This window comes from Coregonus clupeaformis, chromosome 16, assembly GCF_020615455.1.
Source record: "Coregonus clupeaformis isolate EN_2021a chromosome 16, ASM2061545v1, whole genome shotgun sequence".
Classification (NCBI taxonomy): domain Eukaryota; kingdom Metazoa; phylum Chordata; class Actinopteri; order Salmoniformes; family Salmonidae; genus Coregonus; species Coregonus clupeaformis.
In genome coordinates this window covers 13,672,800-13,688,860 of record NC_059207.1, presented here as the reverse complement: position 1 = coordinate 13,688,860, position 16,061 = coordinate 13,672,800, and the positions used below count along the sequence as shown (strand labels likewise).

Below are 16,061 nucleotides of genomic sequence, written 5' to 3'. Positions count from 1 at the left end.
AAATGTAAAAAATGTGCTTTCTTGAGTAGGGGGACCTTGCGGGCGCTGCAGGATTATTTTGCTGCTGCTCTATAATAATTTTTTTGTTTATTTTTTACTTAACACTTATTTTTCTTAAAAATGCATTGTTGGTTAAGGGCTTGTAAGTAAGCATTTCACTGTAAGGTGTTGTATTCGGCGCATGTGACAAATAACATTTGATTTCATTTGATTTAACTCACATTCCCAACATGCTCTGCACTTGCAAAACTGATGATTTGCCTATGGGCGGAAACATCAGAGAAAGCACTTTGGAGGCATGACCACAGCACTGTGAAATATTAGGACTTTGTTTTGCTACTAGGCCTATTTCATGAAGTCGCACCCCCTCCCCCGCCAGATTAATGTCCCAATAACTTTGAAAATCCTACATTTCTCATCTCCTGTCCTTCATGATCAGCCCAGGGGAGTTTGAACAGAATGGGTCTCAATATTTTCGTTAAAAGTGCTGCTTCGGGGCATATCAAGTGGCGCTGAAACCCATGTAAATGGTCATTACATTGGCTGGTGAAGTGTCTACATGGTATATAGGCCCACCTGTCCATGGCTTGCACGATGTTGTAGATTTGCTCATTAACTATGGATATTACTTTGTAGCTTCCTTTTTTGCATATCTAATACATGGAAAATTTAAATATTTAATTGTGTAGACCTAAATGCATAAACCATGAGGCACCACAGTCAAAACGACACTGTGGAAACGACAATTTGTACCAACTCTGCAAAACTTTATCTACCTGCCTAATTGTGTAATGTCCTAGTCAGCGGAACATCAGGGGAGTATTCATTAGTCGCACACCGTAGCAAAACTTTTGGACCATAGCGAAACATTTTGCAAAAGAAAACATTTTGCAATGAAAACGAGAGCTTCTATTGGACAAATTCAAGTAGGTCCCAACCCATTTGGTTCTGTTTGCATCAGTTTGGTTCCGTTTGGTTTCTAGTGAATAACCCCCTGGGAACTTTGATTATTGCTTTCTTGTCGACTCATGACCAGGACATTACATTATTTCATCAAGGACATGTCTTTGAAATATCAATAGCAACTAGGTGAAGAAGGCTAATAAGAATGCTAGTGTTCACTGTGTTATTCAAACGAGATTGAATTACAACAAACATTCCAAATCCTGTCTAATATGATTAAACTAAACACATCTGGAGCTAACAAGTCTCCATTCCAAGAAATCATGACCAAATTCCCATCTGCATTTTACTGTAAAACACATTTGATTAATGTGTGGTTTCCAATTACAAACATTTCTTGCATTAATGGTACATTAGGAGTGTCTAAGATGCAGGCGTTGGGGAGATCATAAAACATGGTTAAAATGCAATCATGTCAAGATGTCTTCTACGTATGGTTGGAGGGAGGGGGCATGTTGTGAAAACTTGAGACGTGAGGATATGACCACAAACATTTCAGTCTAACGTCAGAGAAAAAGAGAGTTCATCATTGCCAGTAACCTTCAATGTAACGTTAGTAATTTTAGTAATGTCAAATTGTTCATCTTCTCCATACATCAGGGGTTCCCACCCCCAGGTTGGGAACCCCTGCCTACATGCTTGTAAGCTGTCACTGGACGCTGAGAGCTCTACTATACATAATATAACCTATGACTGTGTTATCGAACTCTTGGTAACTAGCTAGTATCTTTCACTTTTCTTCCTCCATTCAAATGTATGATGTCGTAGCTAATTTTATATTGACCACCACGCCTTCATCAGGAAGTAAGCAAGCAATTTCTCAATCAACTTTGCACGCATTCATTATGAATAAAAACATTTTCCAATATACATCGCATGTAGCCTACATAACGCATAAGAAACAAATCTTACATGAAACTTGCCTCTTATGAATGAGTTCACCTCAGAGTAATACCTTGACTTCCGCGTTTCAGAAGTAAGTTAGGTCTTGTCACCACTGTCTCTAGCGTTTAAACTGTACACCACTGAAATAAATGATGCACTGACTGCATTTATTTTCGATACTAAAGAAACCAACTAAAGTACCTAGCTAATAGTTTGCGCTAGCTTGTGTACACAGACTTAAAATACTGTGCATCTTTTCATGAGGGCTTCAAGGAATCAACGCATGTGTTGAAAACAAAGATATTTGAAGTTTGATTGATAACCAAGCAACCAAACCCACAAAAATTGCCAGTAAATTGTAAGCCAATCAGGGAGGGGAGGAGCACGTAATGACGCACTAGTAGCTACGTACATTTCTAAGGACGAAGAGGAAGTGTGATGTGGCTTTGAGAAATTAGCTACAACAATGGTAAGAGTGGATTTTGTTAAACTTTTCAGTATCAATTCGTGACAATGGTTGATATAGGTTTTTGTATATAGTATCGAATTCATCCAATTACCTTTATGTGACATGAGTAGCTGGCTAGTGTTTCTGCAGACAGTATGCGTAGCTAGCTTTGCCAACAAGAAGGGCAATCAATTATAAAACATCTCGACCTGTGTTGTCTCAGTTTCTGCTTTCGTACTGAGCTAGTTTTTTCATTTAATAGCCTATATGTTAGATGTTGCATTTGGATCTCGATTGGATATCCACATGGTAGATAACGTTAGTCAGTGTAACAGTTCGCAAACTCTACGAAATTGTGCCACGTCTGGTGCTTTGAAGACAACTGTGAACTCGGAAAAATAAGTAGTCAAATCATGACGTCAGTGATCTTCAGGTTGGAAAGTGGGAACTCTAGAAAGAGTCCCGAGTTTCTGATTTGTGTAATTCCGAGTTGAATGACCATTCAAAAGATTTTCCCCATTCGGAACTCGTTTTTTTCCGGAGTTCCCACTTGTCTTAAACAAACTGAAGTCAGAGATTTCCGAGTTCCCAGTTGTTTTGAACGAGGCATTAGCCTATTGGCTCCGGGCCACCAATGTAGCCTGCCTTTAGTTAATGCCGCATTCACGTGTTAGTCAGAACTCGGATATTTCCGACTTTCTAACCGGTTGTATTTATCCACGTGCCGCTTGCAACGAATTTGCAAGTCGGACATTTCCGAGTGTCCTTGTTCTGACTAGCATGTGAACGTGGCATTATTCCCCGTTTACATCGTGACGTATTTCATTACGCCTTACATCATCTTCACGGAGTCTATCCTGGTGGTGTAGTGTTTGTAACGCAATATGGAGGAGGGCCTGTCTCCTCAGATTGCATTTATTTTGGGAGATAGCAAAATGTGACCTTTTCATTCAAGACAGGATACATATTTTGTTTCAGGTGATAATATAACATGTTTTGGTGAGTTACTTTTTCCTCAACTTGTTTCTATAACTTTATTTATAAACCGGGTGGTTCGAGCCCTGAATGCTGATTGGCTGAACATTTGACAAAACAATACTTTTCACTGTTCTAATTACATTGATAACCAGTTTATAATCGCAATAAGGCACCTCAGGGGTTTGTGGTATATGGCCAATATACCACAGCTGTATCTAGGCACTCCGTGTTGCATAAGAACAGCCCTTAGCCATGGTATATTTGTCATATACCACACCCCCTTGGGCCTTATTGTTTAAATATAGCAAGTCAAGCTAGCTTGCACTGTAGAGCAGCTAGCTAGCTAAAAGGTAGTCTAGGTTGAAGATACCTTTGTAGCTAGCGACCTCCACCTAATAATTATCATCAAAAACAAACGTCATTACCATCACATTAAACTTAAACGGGAGGCAACATTCATATAGGATAATTGTCTTAAGAGCCAATGTGTATTGTTTAACATTACTATTAAAATAGTACTCATTTATAGGAATGGGTAATTGTTTACAAGTTGCTAGGTGTCCTATAAAGCCTCCACCGAAAACCACATTTTCATCTTCTGTGGTTTGGTAACTTCCTGTTCTTCAACGGACTCTGGCTGGATTGAAGAGGATGCAAAGTTTGAAAAATTTCAAAGTATGCAGCGTCAGTCTCGCAAAAGAGCCTTAAACCGCAAGGGGGCATTGCATTTTCACTCCGTTGTGGATGTCCCCATTGAAATGCATGACATCCGGCGCAACGTGACTGAGTGCTTATGGGTAATGTGAACGAGGCTTGACATGCTGACTACAACGGCCACGCTCATGTTGATTTTGTCTATCCCCACCAGACACGATCATGACGTGCAGGTTAAAATACCCAAATCAACTGTGAATCAATTACAGTGGGGAGAACAAGTATTTGATACACTGCCGATTTTGCAGGTTTTCCTACTTACAAAGCATGTAGAGGTCTGTCATTTTTATCATAGGTACACTTCAACTGTGAGAGACGGAATCTAAAACAAAAATCCAGAAAATCACATTGTATGATTTTTAAGTAATTAATTTGCATTTTATTGCATGACATAAGTATTTGATACATCAGAAAAGCAGAACTTAATATTTGGTACAAAAACCTTTGTTTGCAATTACAGAGATCATACGTTTCCTGTAGGTCTTGACCAGGTGAAGCAGGGATTTTGGCCCACTCCTCCATACAGACCTTCTCCAGATCCTTCAGGTTTCGGGGCTGTCGCTGGGCAATACGGACTTTCAGCTCCCTCCAAAGATTTTCTATTGGGTTCAGGTCTGGAGACTGGCTAGGCCACTCCAGGACCTTGAGATGCTTCTTACGGAGCCACTCCTTAGTTGCCATGGCTGTGTGTTTTGGGTCATTGTCATACTGGAAGACCCAGCCACGACCCTTCAATGCTCTTACTGAGGGAAGGAGGTTGTTGGCCAAGATCTCGCGATACATGTCCCCATCCATCCTCCCCTCAATACGGTGCAGTCGTCCTGTCCCCTTTGCAGAAAAGCATCACCAAAGAATGATGTTTCCACCTCCATGCTTCACGGTTGGGATGGTGTTCTTGGGGTTGTACTCATCCTTCTTCTTCCTCCAAACACAGCGAGTGGAGTTTAGACCAAAAAGCTATATTTTTGTCTCATCAGACCACATGACCTTCTCCCATTCCTCCTCTGGATCATCCAGATGGTCATTGGCAAACTTCAGACGGGCCTGGACATGCGCTGGCTTGAGCAGGGGGACCTTGCGTGCGCTGCAGGATTTTAATCAATGACGGCGTAGTGTGTTACTAATGGTTTTCTTTGAGACTGTGGTCCCAGCTCTCTTCAGGTCATTGACCAGGTCCTGCTGTGTAGTTCTGGGCTGATCCCTCACCTTCCTCATGATCATTGATGCCCCACGAGGTGAGATCTTGCATGGAGCTCCAGACCGAGGGTGATTGACCATCATCTTGAACTTCTTCCATTTTCTAATAATTGCGCCAACAGTTGTTGCCTTCTCACCAAGCTGCTTGCCTATTGTCCTGTAGCCCATCCCAGCCTTGTGCAGGTCTACAATTTTATCCCTGATGTCCTTACACAGCTCTCTGGTCTTGGCCATTGTGGAGAGGTTGGAGTCTGTTTGATTGAGTGTGTGGACAGGTGTCTTTTATACAGGTAACGAGTTCACAGGTGCAGTTAATACAGGTAATGAGTGGAGAACAGTAGGGCTTCTTATAGAAAAACTAACAGGTCTGTGAGAGCCGGAATTCTTACTGGTTGGTAGGTGATCAAATACTTATGTCATGCAATAAAATGCAAATTAATTACTTAAAAATCATACAATGTGATTTTCTGGATTTTTGTTTTAGATTCCGTCTCTCACAGTTGAAGTGTACCTATGATAAAAAGTACAGACCTCTACATGCTTTGTAAGTAGAAAAACCTGCAAAATCGGCAGTGTATCAAATACTTGTTCTCCCCACTGTATATTAATTTCAGGGCCGGTCGAAACACACATTAAACATTATTTGACATTTAGCTAGCTAGCTGTTGCTAGACAGTTTTTCCTGGGAGATTAACATTTTGTTATTTTACCTGACATGCATATGGACCTCATTTTAGCTGGTTCTTTGTAGAATTTTGACCTGGAGTCATACAAATCGTGTGTTTCTCTACTCCGACGCTTAATACACAGATGTATTATATTATTAGGCTTATTTTTATTGTTTCATTCACTTCCCTTTGACCTGCACTGTTGGAGCTCTGAGCATAAACATGTCATTGTACCCTGCTATAACATCTGCAACCCTGTGCATGTGACTCATAAACTCTCAAAATCTAAATATTTTTTTCAAATCAAATCAAATCAAATTTTATTGGTCACATGCGCCGAATACAACAGGTGCAGACATTACAGTGAAATGCTTACTTACAGCCCTTAACCAACAGTGCATTTATTTTAAACAAAAAAGTAAGAATAAAACAACAACAAAAAAGTGTTGAGGAAAAAAAGAGCAGAAGTAAAATAAAGTGACAGTAGGGAGGCTATATATACAGTAAAATAAAGTGACAGTAGGGAGGCTATATATACAGGGGGGTACCGTTGCATAGTCAATGTGCGGGGGGCACCGGCTAGTTGAGGTAGTTGAGGTAATATGTACATGTGGGTAGAGTTAAAGTGACTATGCATAAATACTTAACAGAGTAGCAGCAGCGTAAAAAGGATGGGGTGGGGGGCAGTGCAAATAGTCCGGGTAGCCATGATTAGCTGTTCAGGAGTCTTATGGCTTGGGGGTAGAAGCTGTTGAGAAGTCTTTTGGACCTAGACTTGGCACTCCGGTACCGCTTGCCGTGCGGTAGCAGAGAGAACAGTCTATGACTAGGGTGGCTGGAGTCTTTGACAATTTTGAGGGGCCTTCCTCTGACACCGCCTGGTATAGAGGTCCTGGATGGCAGGGAGCTTTGCCCCAGTGATGTACTGGGCCGTACGCACTACCCTCTGTAGTGCCTTGCGGTCAGAGGCCAAGCAGTTGCCATACCAGGCGGTGATGCAACCAGTCAGGATGCTCTCGATGGTGCAGCTGTAGAATTTTTGAGGATCTGAGGACCCATGCCAAATCTTTTTAGTCTCCTGAGGGGGAATAGGCTTTGTCGTGCCCTCTTCACGACTGTCTTGGTGTGTTTGGACCATGATAGTTCGTTGGTGATGTGGACACCAAGGAACTTGAAGCTCTCAACCTGTTCCACTACAGCCCCGTCGATGAGAATGGGGGCGTGCTCAGTCCTCTTTTTTTTCCTGTAGTCCACAATCATCTCCTTTGTCTTGGTCACGTTGAGGGAGAGGTTGTTGTCCTGGCACCACACGGCCAGATCTCTGACCTCCTCCCTATAGGCTGTCTCATCGTTGTCGGTGATCAGGCCTACCACTGTTGTGTCGTCGGCAAACTTAATGATGGTGTTGGAGTCGTGCCTGGCCATGCAGTCATGGGTGAACAGAGAGTACAGGAGGGGACTGAGCACGCACCCCTGAGGGGCCCCCGTGTTGAGGATCAGTGTGGCAGATGTGTTGTTACCTACCCTTACCACCTGGGGGCGGCCCGTCAGGAAGTCCAGGATCCAGTTGCAGAGGGAGGTGTTTAGTCCCAGGATCCTTAGCTTAGTGATGAGCTTAGAGGGCACTATGGTGTTGAATGCTGAGCTGTAGTCAATGAATAGCATTCTCACGTAGGTGTTCCTCTTGTCCAGGTGGGAAAGGGCAGTGTGGAGTGCGATAGAGATTGCATCATCTGTGGATCTGTTGGGGCGGTATGCAAATTGGAGTGGGTCTAGGGTTTCTGGGATTATGCTGTTGATGTGAGCCATGACCAGTCTTTCCTGTAATTCATCTCTTGTTTGTCTTTCAAGCATCCACCTGGGTTTGTATCTTCCTGATATCCAATAAGGAGGGGACTTGTGGATTGTCTCAAATAGAACCAAGTTCTATTCTAGCGATGGCTATGCAGACGCTTGTTCACGCGCAAGAGTGGTGTGGGGGAAATGATTGAATAACATGTACAGTGAGGGGAAAAAAGTATTTGATCCCCTGCTGATTTTGTACGTTTGCCCACTGACAAAGAAATGATCAGTCTATAATTTTAATGGTAGATTTATTTGAACAGTGAGAGACAGAATAACAACAAAAAAATCCAGAAAAATGCATGTCAAAAATGTTATATATAAATTGATTTGCATTTTAATGAGGGAAATAAGTATTTGACCCCCTCTCAATCAGAAAGATTTCTGGCTCCCAGGTGTCTTTTTATACAGGTAACGAGCTGAGATTAGGAGCACACTGTTAAAGGGAGTGCTCCTAATCTAAGTTTGTTACCTGTATAAATGACACCTGTCCACAGAAGCAATCAATCAATCAGATTCCAAACTCTCCACCATGGCCAAGACCAAAGAGCTCTCCAAGGATGTCAGGGACAAGATTGTAGACCTACACAAGGCTGGAATGGGCTACAAGACCATCGCCAAGCAGCTTGGTGAGAAGGTGACAACAGTTGGTGCGATGATTCGCAAATGGAAGAAACACAAAAGAACTGTCAATCTCCCTCGGCCTGGGGCTCCATGCAAGATCTCACCTCGTGGAGTTGCAATGATCATGAGAACGGTGAGGAATCAGCCCATAACTACACGGGAGGATCTTGTCAATGATCTCAAGGCAGCTGGGACCATAGTCACCAAGAAAACAATTGGTAACACACTACGTCGTGAAGGACTGAAATCCTGCAGCGCCCGCAAGGTCCCCCTGCCCAAGAAAGCACATATACAGGCCCGTCTGAAGTTTGCCAATGAACATCTGAATGATTCAGAGGAGAACTGGGTGAAAGTGTTGTGGTCAGATGAGACCAAAATGGAGCTCTTTGGCATCAACTCAACGTGTTTGGAGGAGGAGGAATGCTGCCTATGACCCCAAGAACACCATCCCCACCGTCAAACACGTCAGCCTCGAAACCTTAATGACTTGGAGAAGATCTGCAAAGAGGAGTGGGACAAAATCCCTCCTGAGATGTGTGCAAACCTGGTGGCCAACTACAAGAAACGTCTGACCTCTGTGATTGCCAACAAGGGTTTTGCCACCAAGTACTAAGTCATGTTTTGCAGAGGGGTCAAATACTTATTTCCCTCATTAAAATGCAAATCAATTTATAACATTTATGACATTCATTTTTCTGGATTTTTTTGTTATTCTGTCTCTCACTGTTCAAATAAACCTACCATTTAAAATTATAGACTGATCATGTCTTTGTCAGTGGGCAAACGTACAAAATCAACAGGGGATCAAATACTTTTTTCCCTCACTGTATGTGTAAAATAATAAATATATATATTAGTTAAAAAAATGTATGCAACACACGCCACGTGGCCGGTGAGGTTTGCATGTTATGTTGCCCGTAGGAGGATGCCCAACTGCTGAAAAAATTGGAGACTGTCCTCAGCAAAAGAAGCAACTAGCTAATGTTAGAGGCTTGGCTAGGTTTAGAGCCTCTATACCAAATAAAACGTTATTTAAATATCTCCTTCAAATATTGTATGTCCATTTTTTGGGATGTTAAGAATTTGTTTATGTTCATATTTTTCATTAAAATAGCTTTTTTCTTTGTGAAAATGGCCTGATGCATTTCTTTCATTTGTCACTCTCTCCTCTTGCAGTCTGCCATTTTCAACTTCCAGAGTCTTCTGACTGTGATTCTTCTGCTTATCTGTACATGTGCATACATCAGAGCTCTAGCCCCCAGCCTGCTAGACAAGAACAAGTCCGGGTAGGTACCATTTGAGTTCAGTTCAGAAATGTAAGGGCAACTCTGGGTGTTTGCCAGATAGCCCATGTTATAGACATCGATGAACAAGGTCTATGAGCATATCACTAGCAAACCGTGCAACTTAATTCCCGACCTGAGAATGTACTGTTTAGCGACACGTTTTCCACGTCAGAAGGTCCGTAATCGGTAGAAACTTCTGATTAAAAAGGCATTATTTACAGTGCAGTGCCCAATAAATAGTTACATCTAATTGTTAGATGCTACCAGGGCCTGAAATTAACTTTTTGGTCCACTAGCCTCTGTGGCAGGTAGATGATAAATCTAGCAGCCACTCAGATTTGTCACCAGCCAAAATATATTTTTGTCATGCATACATAAAATAACAAACTAAAAGCAGATGACCATGCTTTGTAATGTTTCTAAAACAAGACATTTATTAGTTAAAAAATGGTGGTATATTGCTCAATTTCATTTATTTTAACCAAAATATGAGACTGTTCAGCTTCCCCTTTATGGGCAGTTTGTTGACTGGAGTGTTTTTGGTCGTGGTGTGCCACAGCAAATCTTTCATCATGGGTTCAATGCGTGTTACAATTGGTTGAATATCTGAGGCTACCATCACAGCTACATTGACCAATATCCTTTACATCTCCTTAAAAATGATGTATTGTTGGTGATAACCTAAAAGAACACTTGTTTGCTGTACTACACTCTTACAGTGGCAAAAGAAAACAGTCACTGGAAAACATTCAGTTTGCCATATAAGGCAAGAGTTTAGAATGGAATGCCTTCTCTGGTCAGTGAGGGATTGGGATGGAGAGGTGCTGTTGGCCGACTATCACATGCGCGCACACACCACAGGAGCATAATCTGTCCGACCACACACAAACCTAAATATTCAATCCGTGAATGAAAAGGCAGTCTTAAAAATGCCAGTTGTGGAATTACAGTGCCTTCAGAAAGAATCCACACTCCTTGATATTTTCTACATTTAGTTGTACAGCCTGAATTTAAAATTGATTAAATTGAGATATTTTGTCACTGGCCTACACACAAAGTGAAATTATGTTTTTTAATTAACTGAAAAGCTGAAATGTCTTGAGTCAAGTATTCAACCCCTTTTGTCATGACAAGCCTAAATAAGTTCAGGAGAAAAAATGTGCTTAACAAGTCACATAAGTTGCATGGATTCACTGTGTGCAATAATAGTGTTTAACGTGATTTTTGAATGACTACCAAATCTCTGTACCCCACACATACAATTACCTGTGAAGTCCCTCAATCAGTGAATTTCAACCACAGATTCAACCACAAAGACCAGGGAACTTTTCCAATGCCTCGCAAAGAAGGGTACCTATTGGTAGATGGTAAAAATAAAAAATCAGACATGGAATATCCCTTTGAGCATGGTGAAGTTATTAATTACACTTTGCATGGTGTATCAATACACCCAGTCACTACAAAGATACAGGCGTCCTTCCTAACTCAGTTGCCGGAGAGTTAGGAAACCGCTCAGGGATTTCACCATGAGGTCAATGATGACTTTTTAAAACAGTAGAGTTTAATGGCTGTGACAGGAGAACTGAGGATGGATCAACTACATTGTAGTTACTTATGGATCAACAACATTGTAGTCACAATACTAGCCTAATTGACAAAGTGAAAATAAGGAAACCTGTGCAGAATAAAAATATTCCAAAACATGCATCCTGTTTGTAATAAGGCACAAAAGTAATACTGCAAAAAATGTGGCAAAGCAATTCACTTTTTGTCCTGAATAAAAAGTGTTACAGTGGGGGAAAAAAATATTTAGTCAGCCACCAATTGTGCAAGTTCTCCCACTTAAAAAGATGAGAGAGGCCTGTAATTTTCATCATAGGTACACGTCAACTATGACAGACAAAATGAGAGAAAAAAAATCCAGAAAATCACATTGTAGGATTTCTAATGAATTTATTTGCAAATTATGGTGGAAAATAAGTATTTGGTCAACAACAAAAGTTTCTCAATACTTTGTTATATACCCTGTGTTGGCAATGACACAGGTCAAACGTTTTCTGTAAGTCTTCACAAGGTTTTCACACACTGTTGCTGGTATTTTGGCCCATTCCTCCATGCAGATCTCCTCTAGAGCAGTGATGTTTTGGGGCTGTCGCTGGGCAACCCGGACTTTCAACTCCCTCCAAAGATTTTCTATGGGGTTGAGATCTGGAGACTGGCTAGGCCACTCCAGGACCTTGAAATGCTTCTTACGAAGCCACTCCTTCGTTGCCCGGGCGGTGTGTTTGGGATCATTGTCATGCTGAAAGACCCAGCCACATTTCATCTTCAATGCCCTTGCTGATGGAAGGAGGTTTTCATTCAAAATCTCACGATACATGGCCCCATTCATTCTTTCCTTTACACGGATCAGTCGTCCTGGTCCCTTTGCAGAAAAACAGCCCCAAAGCATGATGTTTCCACCCCCATGCTTCACAGTAGGTATGGTGTTCTTTGGATGCAACTCAGCATTCTTTGTCCTCCAAACACGACGAGTTTAGTTTTTACCAAAAAGTTCTATTTTGGTTTCATCTGACCATATGACATTCTCCCAATCCTCTTCTGGATCATCCAAATGCACTCTAGCAAACTTCAGACGGGCCTGGACATGTACTGGCTTAAGCAGGGGGACACGTTTCGCACTGCAGGATTTGAGTCCCTGGCGGCGTAGTGTGTTACTGATGGTAGGCTTTGTTACTTTGGTCCCAGCTCTCTGCAGGTCATTCACTAGGTCCCCCGTGTGGTTCTGGGATTTTTGCTCACCGTTCTTGTGATCATTTTGACCCCACGGGGTGAGATCTTGCGTGGAGCCCCAGATCGAGGGAGATTATCAGTGGTCTTGTATGTCTTCCATTTCCTAATAATTGCTCCCACAGTTGATTTCTTCAAACCAAGCTGCTTACCTATTGCAGATTCAGTCTTCCCAGCCTGGTGCAGGTCTACAATTTAGTTTCTGGTGTCCTTTGACAGCTCTTTGGTCTTGGCCATAGTGGAGTTTGGAGTGTGACTGTTTGAGGTTGTGGACAGGTGTCTTTTATACTGATAACAAGTTCAAACAGGTGCCATTAATACAGGTAACGAGTGGAGGACAGAGGAGCCTCTTAAAGAAGAAGTTACAGGTCTGTGAGAGCCAGAAATCTTGCTTGTTTGTAGGTGACCAAATACTTATTTTCCACCATACATTTTCCAAATAAATTCATTAAAAATCCTACAATGTGATTTTCTGGAATGTTTTTCTCAATTTGTCTGTCATAGTTGACGTGTACCTATGATGAAAATTACAGGCCTCTCTCATCTTTTTAAGTGGGAGAACTTGCACAATTGGTGGCTGACTAAATACTTTTTTTCCCCACTGTATGTTTGGGGCAAATCCAACACATTTACATTTTAGTCATTTAGCAGACGCTCTTATCCAGAGCGACTTACATGCATGCATACATTTTTCATACAAAACATTACTGAGTACTACTCTCCATATTTTCAAGCATAGTGGTGGCTGCATCATATAATGGGTATGCTTGTAATTGTTAAAGACTGGAGAGTTTTTCAGGATAAAAAATAATGAATTCACCTTTCAGCAGGACAATAACCTAAAACATAAGGCCAAATCTACACTGGAGTTGCTTAGCAAGAAGACAGTGAATGTTCCTGAGTGGCCGAGTTACAGTTTTGACTTAAATCTACTTAAAGGTCTATGGCAAGAAAATGGTTGTCTAGCAATGATCAGCAACCAATTTGACAGAGCTTGAAGAATTTTGAAAATAATAATGGGCAAATGTTGCACAATCCAGGTGTGGAAAACTCTGAGACTTAATCAAAAAAAACTCACAGCTGTAATTGCTGCCAAAGGTGCTTCTACAAAGTATTGACTCGGGGTGTGAATACTAATGTAAATTTAGATATTTCTGTGTTTCATTTTCAATAAATGTGCAAACATTTCTACAAACATGTTTTCACTTTGTCATTATAGGGTATTGTGTGTAGATGGGTGACGGGGAAAAAATGTTTGAATCCATTTTGAATTCAGGCTGTAACACAACAAAATGTGGAATAAGTCAAGTGGTATGAATACTTTCCGAAGGCAATGTAGGTGTCTGGTCCAGCTGTGAGTAGAGGGAATATCATGGAGCTTCTTCAGAAAGGAGACGCCATTGCCGCCTCTTCTACCGCCACGATGAGAGCCCCTACATGGGCACGGATGTGAACTGGCTTGCCTGTCTGTGTCTCCTCTGTGGAGTTGATGCTCCTGTCCAGTGTCTCTCCTGTGTTATCACACACAGTGGAGCTGTGAAAGAGGCCTGCCTGGTTGCCACCTCCTGGCTCAGCAGCTCATCCTCAACCCCTGGCCTATTCTTAAAAACGGAGTCCCAGCCACTATACGCCCCCTACAGTAGCAGGGATGTGATGGGACTTGGGAACTATCTTCAGACTCAAGTATTTCTGTCCTTCTTTTTGATATGGCTTAGGGGAAGGGGTGAGGAGGGGTTGCGTAGGGTTTGGCCACCATGTTTAATTATTAAGTTATAACTATTTTTATTAAGCTGTAGAATAAAATATGTTGTTCCTTTCAGAATTTTGGGAATATTCTGGAAGTGTGCCAGAATAGGTAAGCTATGTACAGCCTCTTTTCTAAAACGTTTAGCTGATTGCTAATATATCGATTTGCTATATAAGAGATAATTGTGACCGAACAGTCCTATAACCTTTTTTCTCTCTCTTGCTCTCTCTTCTTTTCAGGTGAACGTAAGAGTCCCTGGGTGGCTTGTTGCTGTGTCATGATGGCTTTCAGTATCCTGTTTGTACAGTAGCACAGCGGACGAGGAGGATGAGAAATGAGAAGAAGCATCAGGACATGGACTGTACGATCCACAAAGCACAGCAGAACCTGGATAGGGAGAAATGGGAAACCGATCTCCACCATAGTAATGGATAGAGCGAGGGGTCTGGGGTAAAGTCAGTGGTTGCCCCCCCCCAAGGAGTGTGTGAAATTCACCACTCTTGTCAGTGTGTGTGTAATGTTTACTTCAGTCATGTGGGGCCAATGTCTCCTCCACTATCTCAGTCAAATGCTTTAATGACTCAGTTTCACCCTCTCTTTGTTCATGGGATCAAAACATCCGCTAGAGGTTGGTCATATAATTTCAAACATATTGTGAAAGACAATGGTTTGTGTTTTGCCTTGATTGGGCACTAAACTAACTTTACTGTGTTTTTGTATTTGAGGAATGTTGTTTTTTGAGGATATTTATGCTTTATCCATGAAAATGATATTACGATCGGGTAAACACCTGAACGAGGGTTTATAATGCATTTACAACAAGTTCGTACAGTCTTATCATATCTCCTTTATTATTGAGAGGTTGTTATTGGAAGTCAACATGATTAACACAACAAATAACATGACACCTAGCAGTCATAAGGCTGATTGTCTTAACTACGTTAGTTTCACAGAGCAGTGTCTTTTAATTTTATTTGTATGTGTTGTAATGGCTCTATTTATTAAATAATCTTTTTTGAAACTGAGTGGCCCAGTTTGTTACATACGTCAAGTACTTTAAGATCCATGCATCTATGTTTCTTTCATATTTGGCATCTGTCAATCCTAGTTAACCCTTCATATGCACTATGGTATGACCATTGTAATGTATACAGTAGGGTCATATGAGGATAATGTGCATACCCTATCTGAGCTCCTCTGGATTCTCTCCAGACTGAGGGAGACGGTGAGGGGAGTGTGATGCCCTTTTGTTATCGGCTATAACCTCACACTCATCTCCACCACTCTATTGCTGAGGATGTAGCACTCCGGGGAGGATGACAAACGTTACAGGACGACACTTCTCATTTCTTTGTGCAGTAGTGCTCTGTTCCTGTTTAGTCTTCTACTTTAAAACGGTGAGGAAACTTTTTCTAAATTTGTTTTTGAACTGTTGGTCTTCGCTGAAGCTTGTCTGTGAGACCAATTACTTGTGAAAAGTTAAAACACTACATTTCACTTTGTATCAATGAGGTGGTGCTCACATCATTAATTTAACTAGGACAAGGGCACTGCAGTGTCATCCCAAAATCATCCCCTACACTAGTTGTGCTGCAGCCTGTCCAGAACACACACACATTTTCCCACACTATTTCCCCATTGTCAGTTGTTACAGAAGTGTCGACCGTGATAGCTTAACCGGCAGAAGTGTCGACATACAAGAACCGTGATAGCCTAACTGGCAGCGTCCATCAATGGAATGCACTAGTCCCCATATTGGTGCGTATCTGTTTTGGCAAATTCCGGTTAAGATGACCCATCAAGCAGAGCCTGCCGGTAATGCAGTGATAATCAGGCCGTGACGCAGATACAGGAGCCACTGAGGAGTAGTGGCCTCAGTCATCACTGCTGCTATCTTAAAGAGGCCTGATATGGGACCT

The 16,061-nt window shown here is 41.8% G+C and overlaps 2 protein-coding genes across 3 annotated transcripts in view; one reads left to right on the top strand and one right to left on the bottom strand.

Moving 5' to 3' along the window:
- Window positions 1-2,158, bottom strand: part of LOC121584452 (DNA repair protein XRCC4) — an 82,936-nt gene extending 80,778 nt beyond the window's left edge. For both annotated transcript variants that reach the window (XM_041900336.1, XM_041900335.1), the window contains exon 1: window positions 1,887-2,158. The gene's annotated coding sequence lies outside the window, so the exon portion shown is untranslated. The remainder of the gene's footprint in view (window positions 1-1,886) is intronic.
- A 65-nt stretch (window positions 2,159-2,223) lies between these two features.
- Window positions 2,224-15,163, top strand: LOC121584454 (protein kish-A). The gene is made up of 4 exons (XM_041900337.2): window positions 2,224-2,317; window positions 9,496-9,605; window positions 14,216-14,250; window positions 14,382-15,163. The coding sequence occupies exons 1-4, from the start codon at window positions 2,315-2,317 to the stop codon at window positions 14,450-14,452; spliced, it is 219 nt and encodes a 72-aa protein (XP_041756271.1). The 5' UTR covers window positions 2,224-2,314; the 3' UTR covers window positions 14,453-15,163.
- Window positions 15,164-16,061: the final 898 nt, after the last annotated feature.

Bases quoted from the DNA above. Each gene is read 5' to 3' on its own strand.
- LOC121584454 (XM_041900337.2), top strand. The intron at 9,606-14,215 runs GTAGGTACCATT...TGTTCCTTTCAG, and splicing joins CTAGACAAGAACAAGTCCGG to AATTTTGGGAATATTCTGGA. The intron at 14,251-14,381 runs GTAAGCTATGTA...TCTTCTTTTCAG, and splicing joins CTGGAAGTGTGCCAGAATAG to GTGAACGTAAGAGTCCCTGG.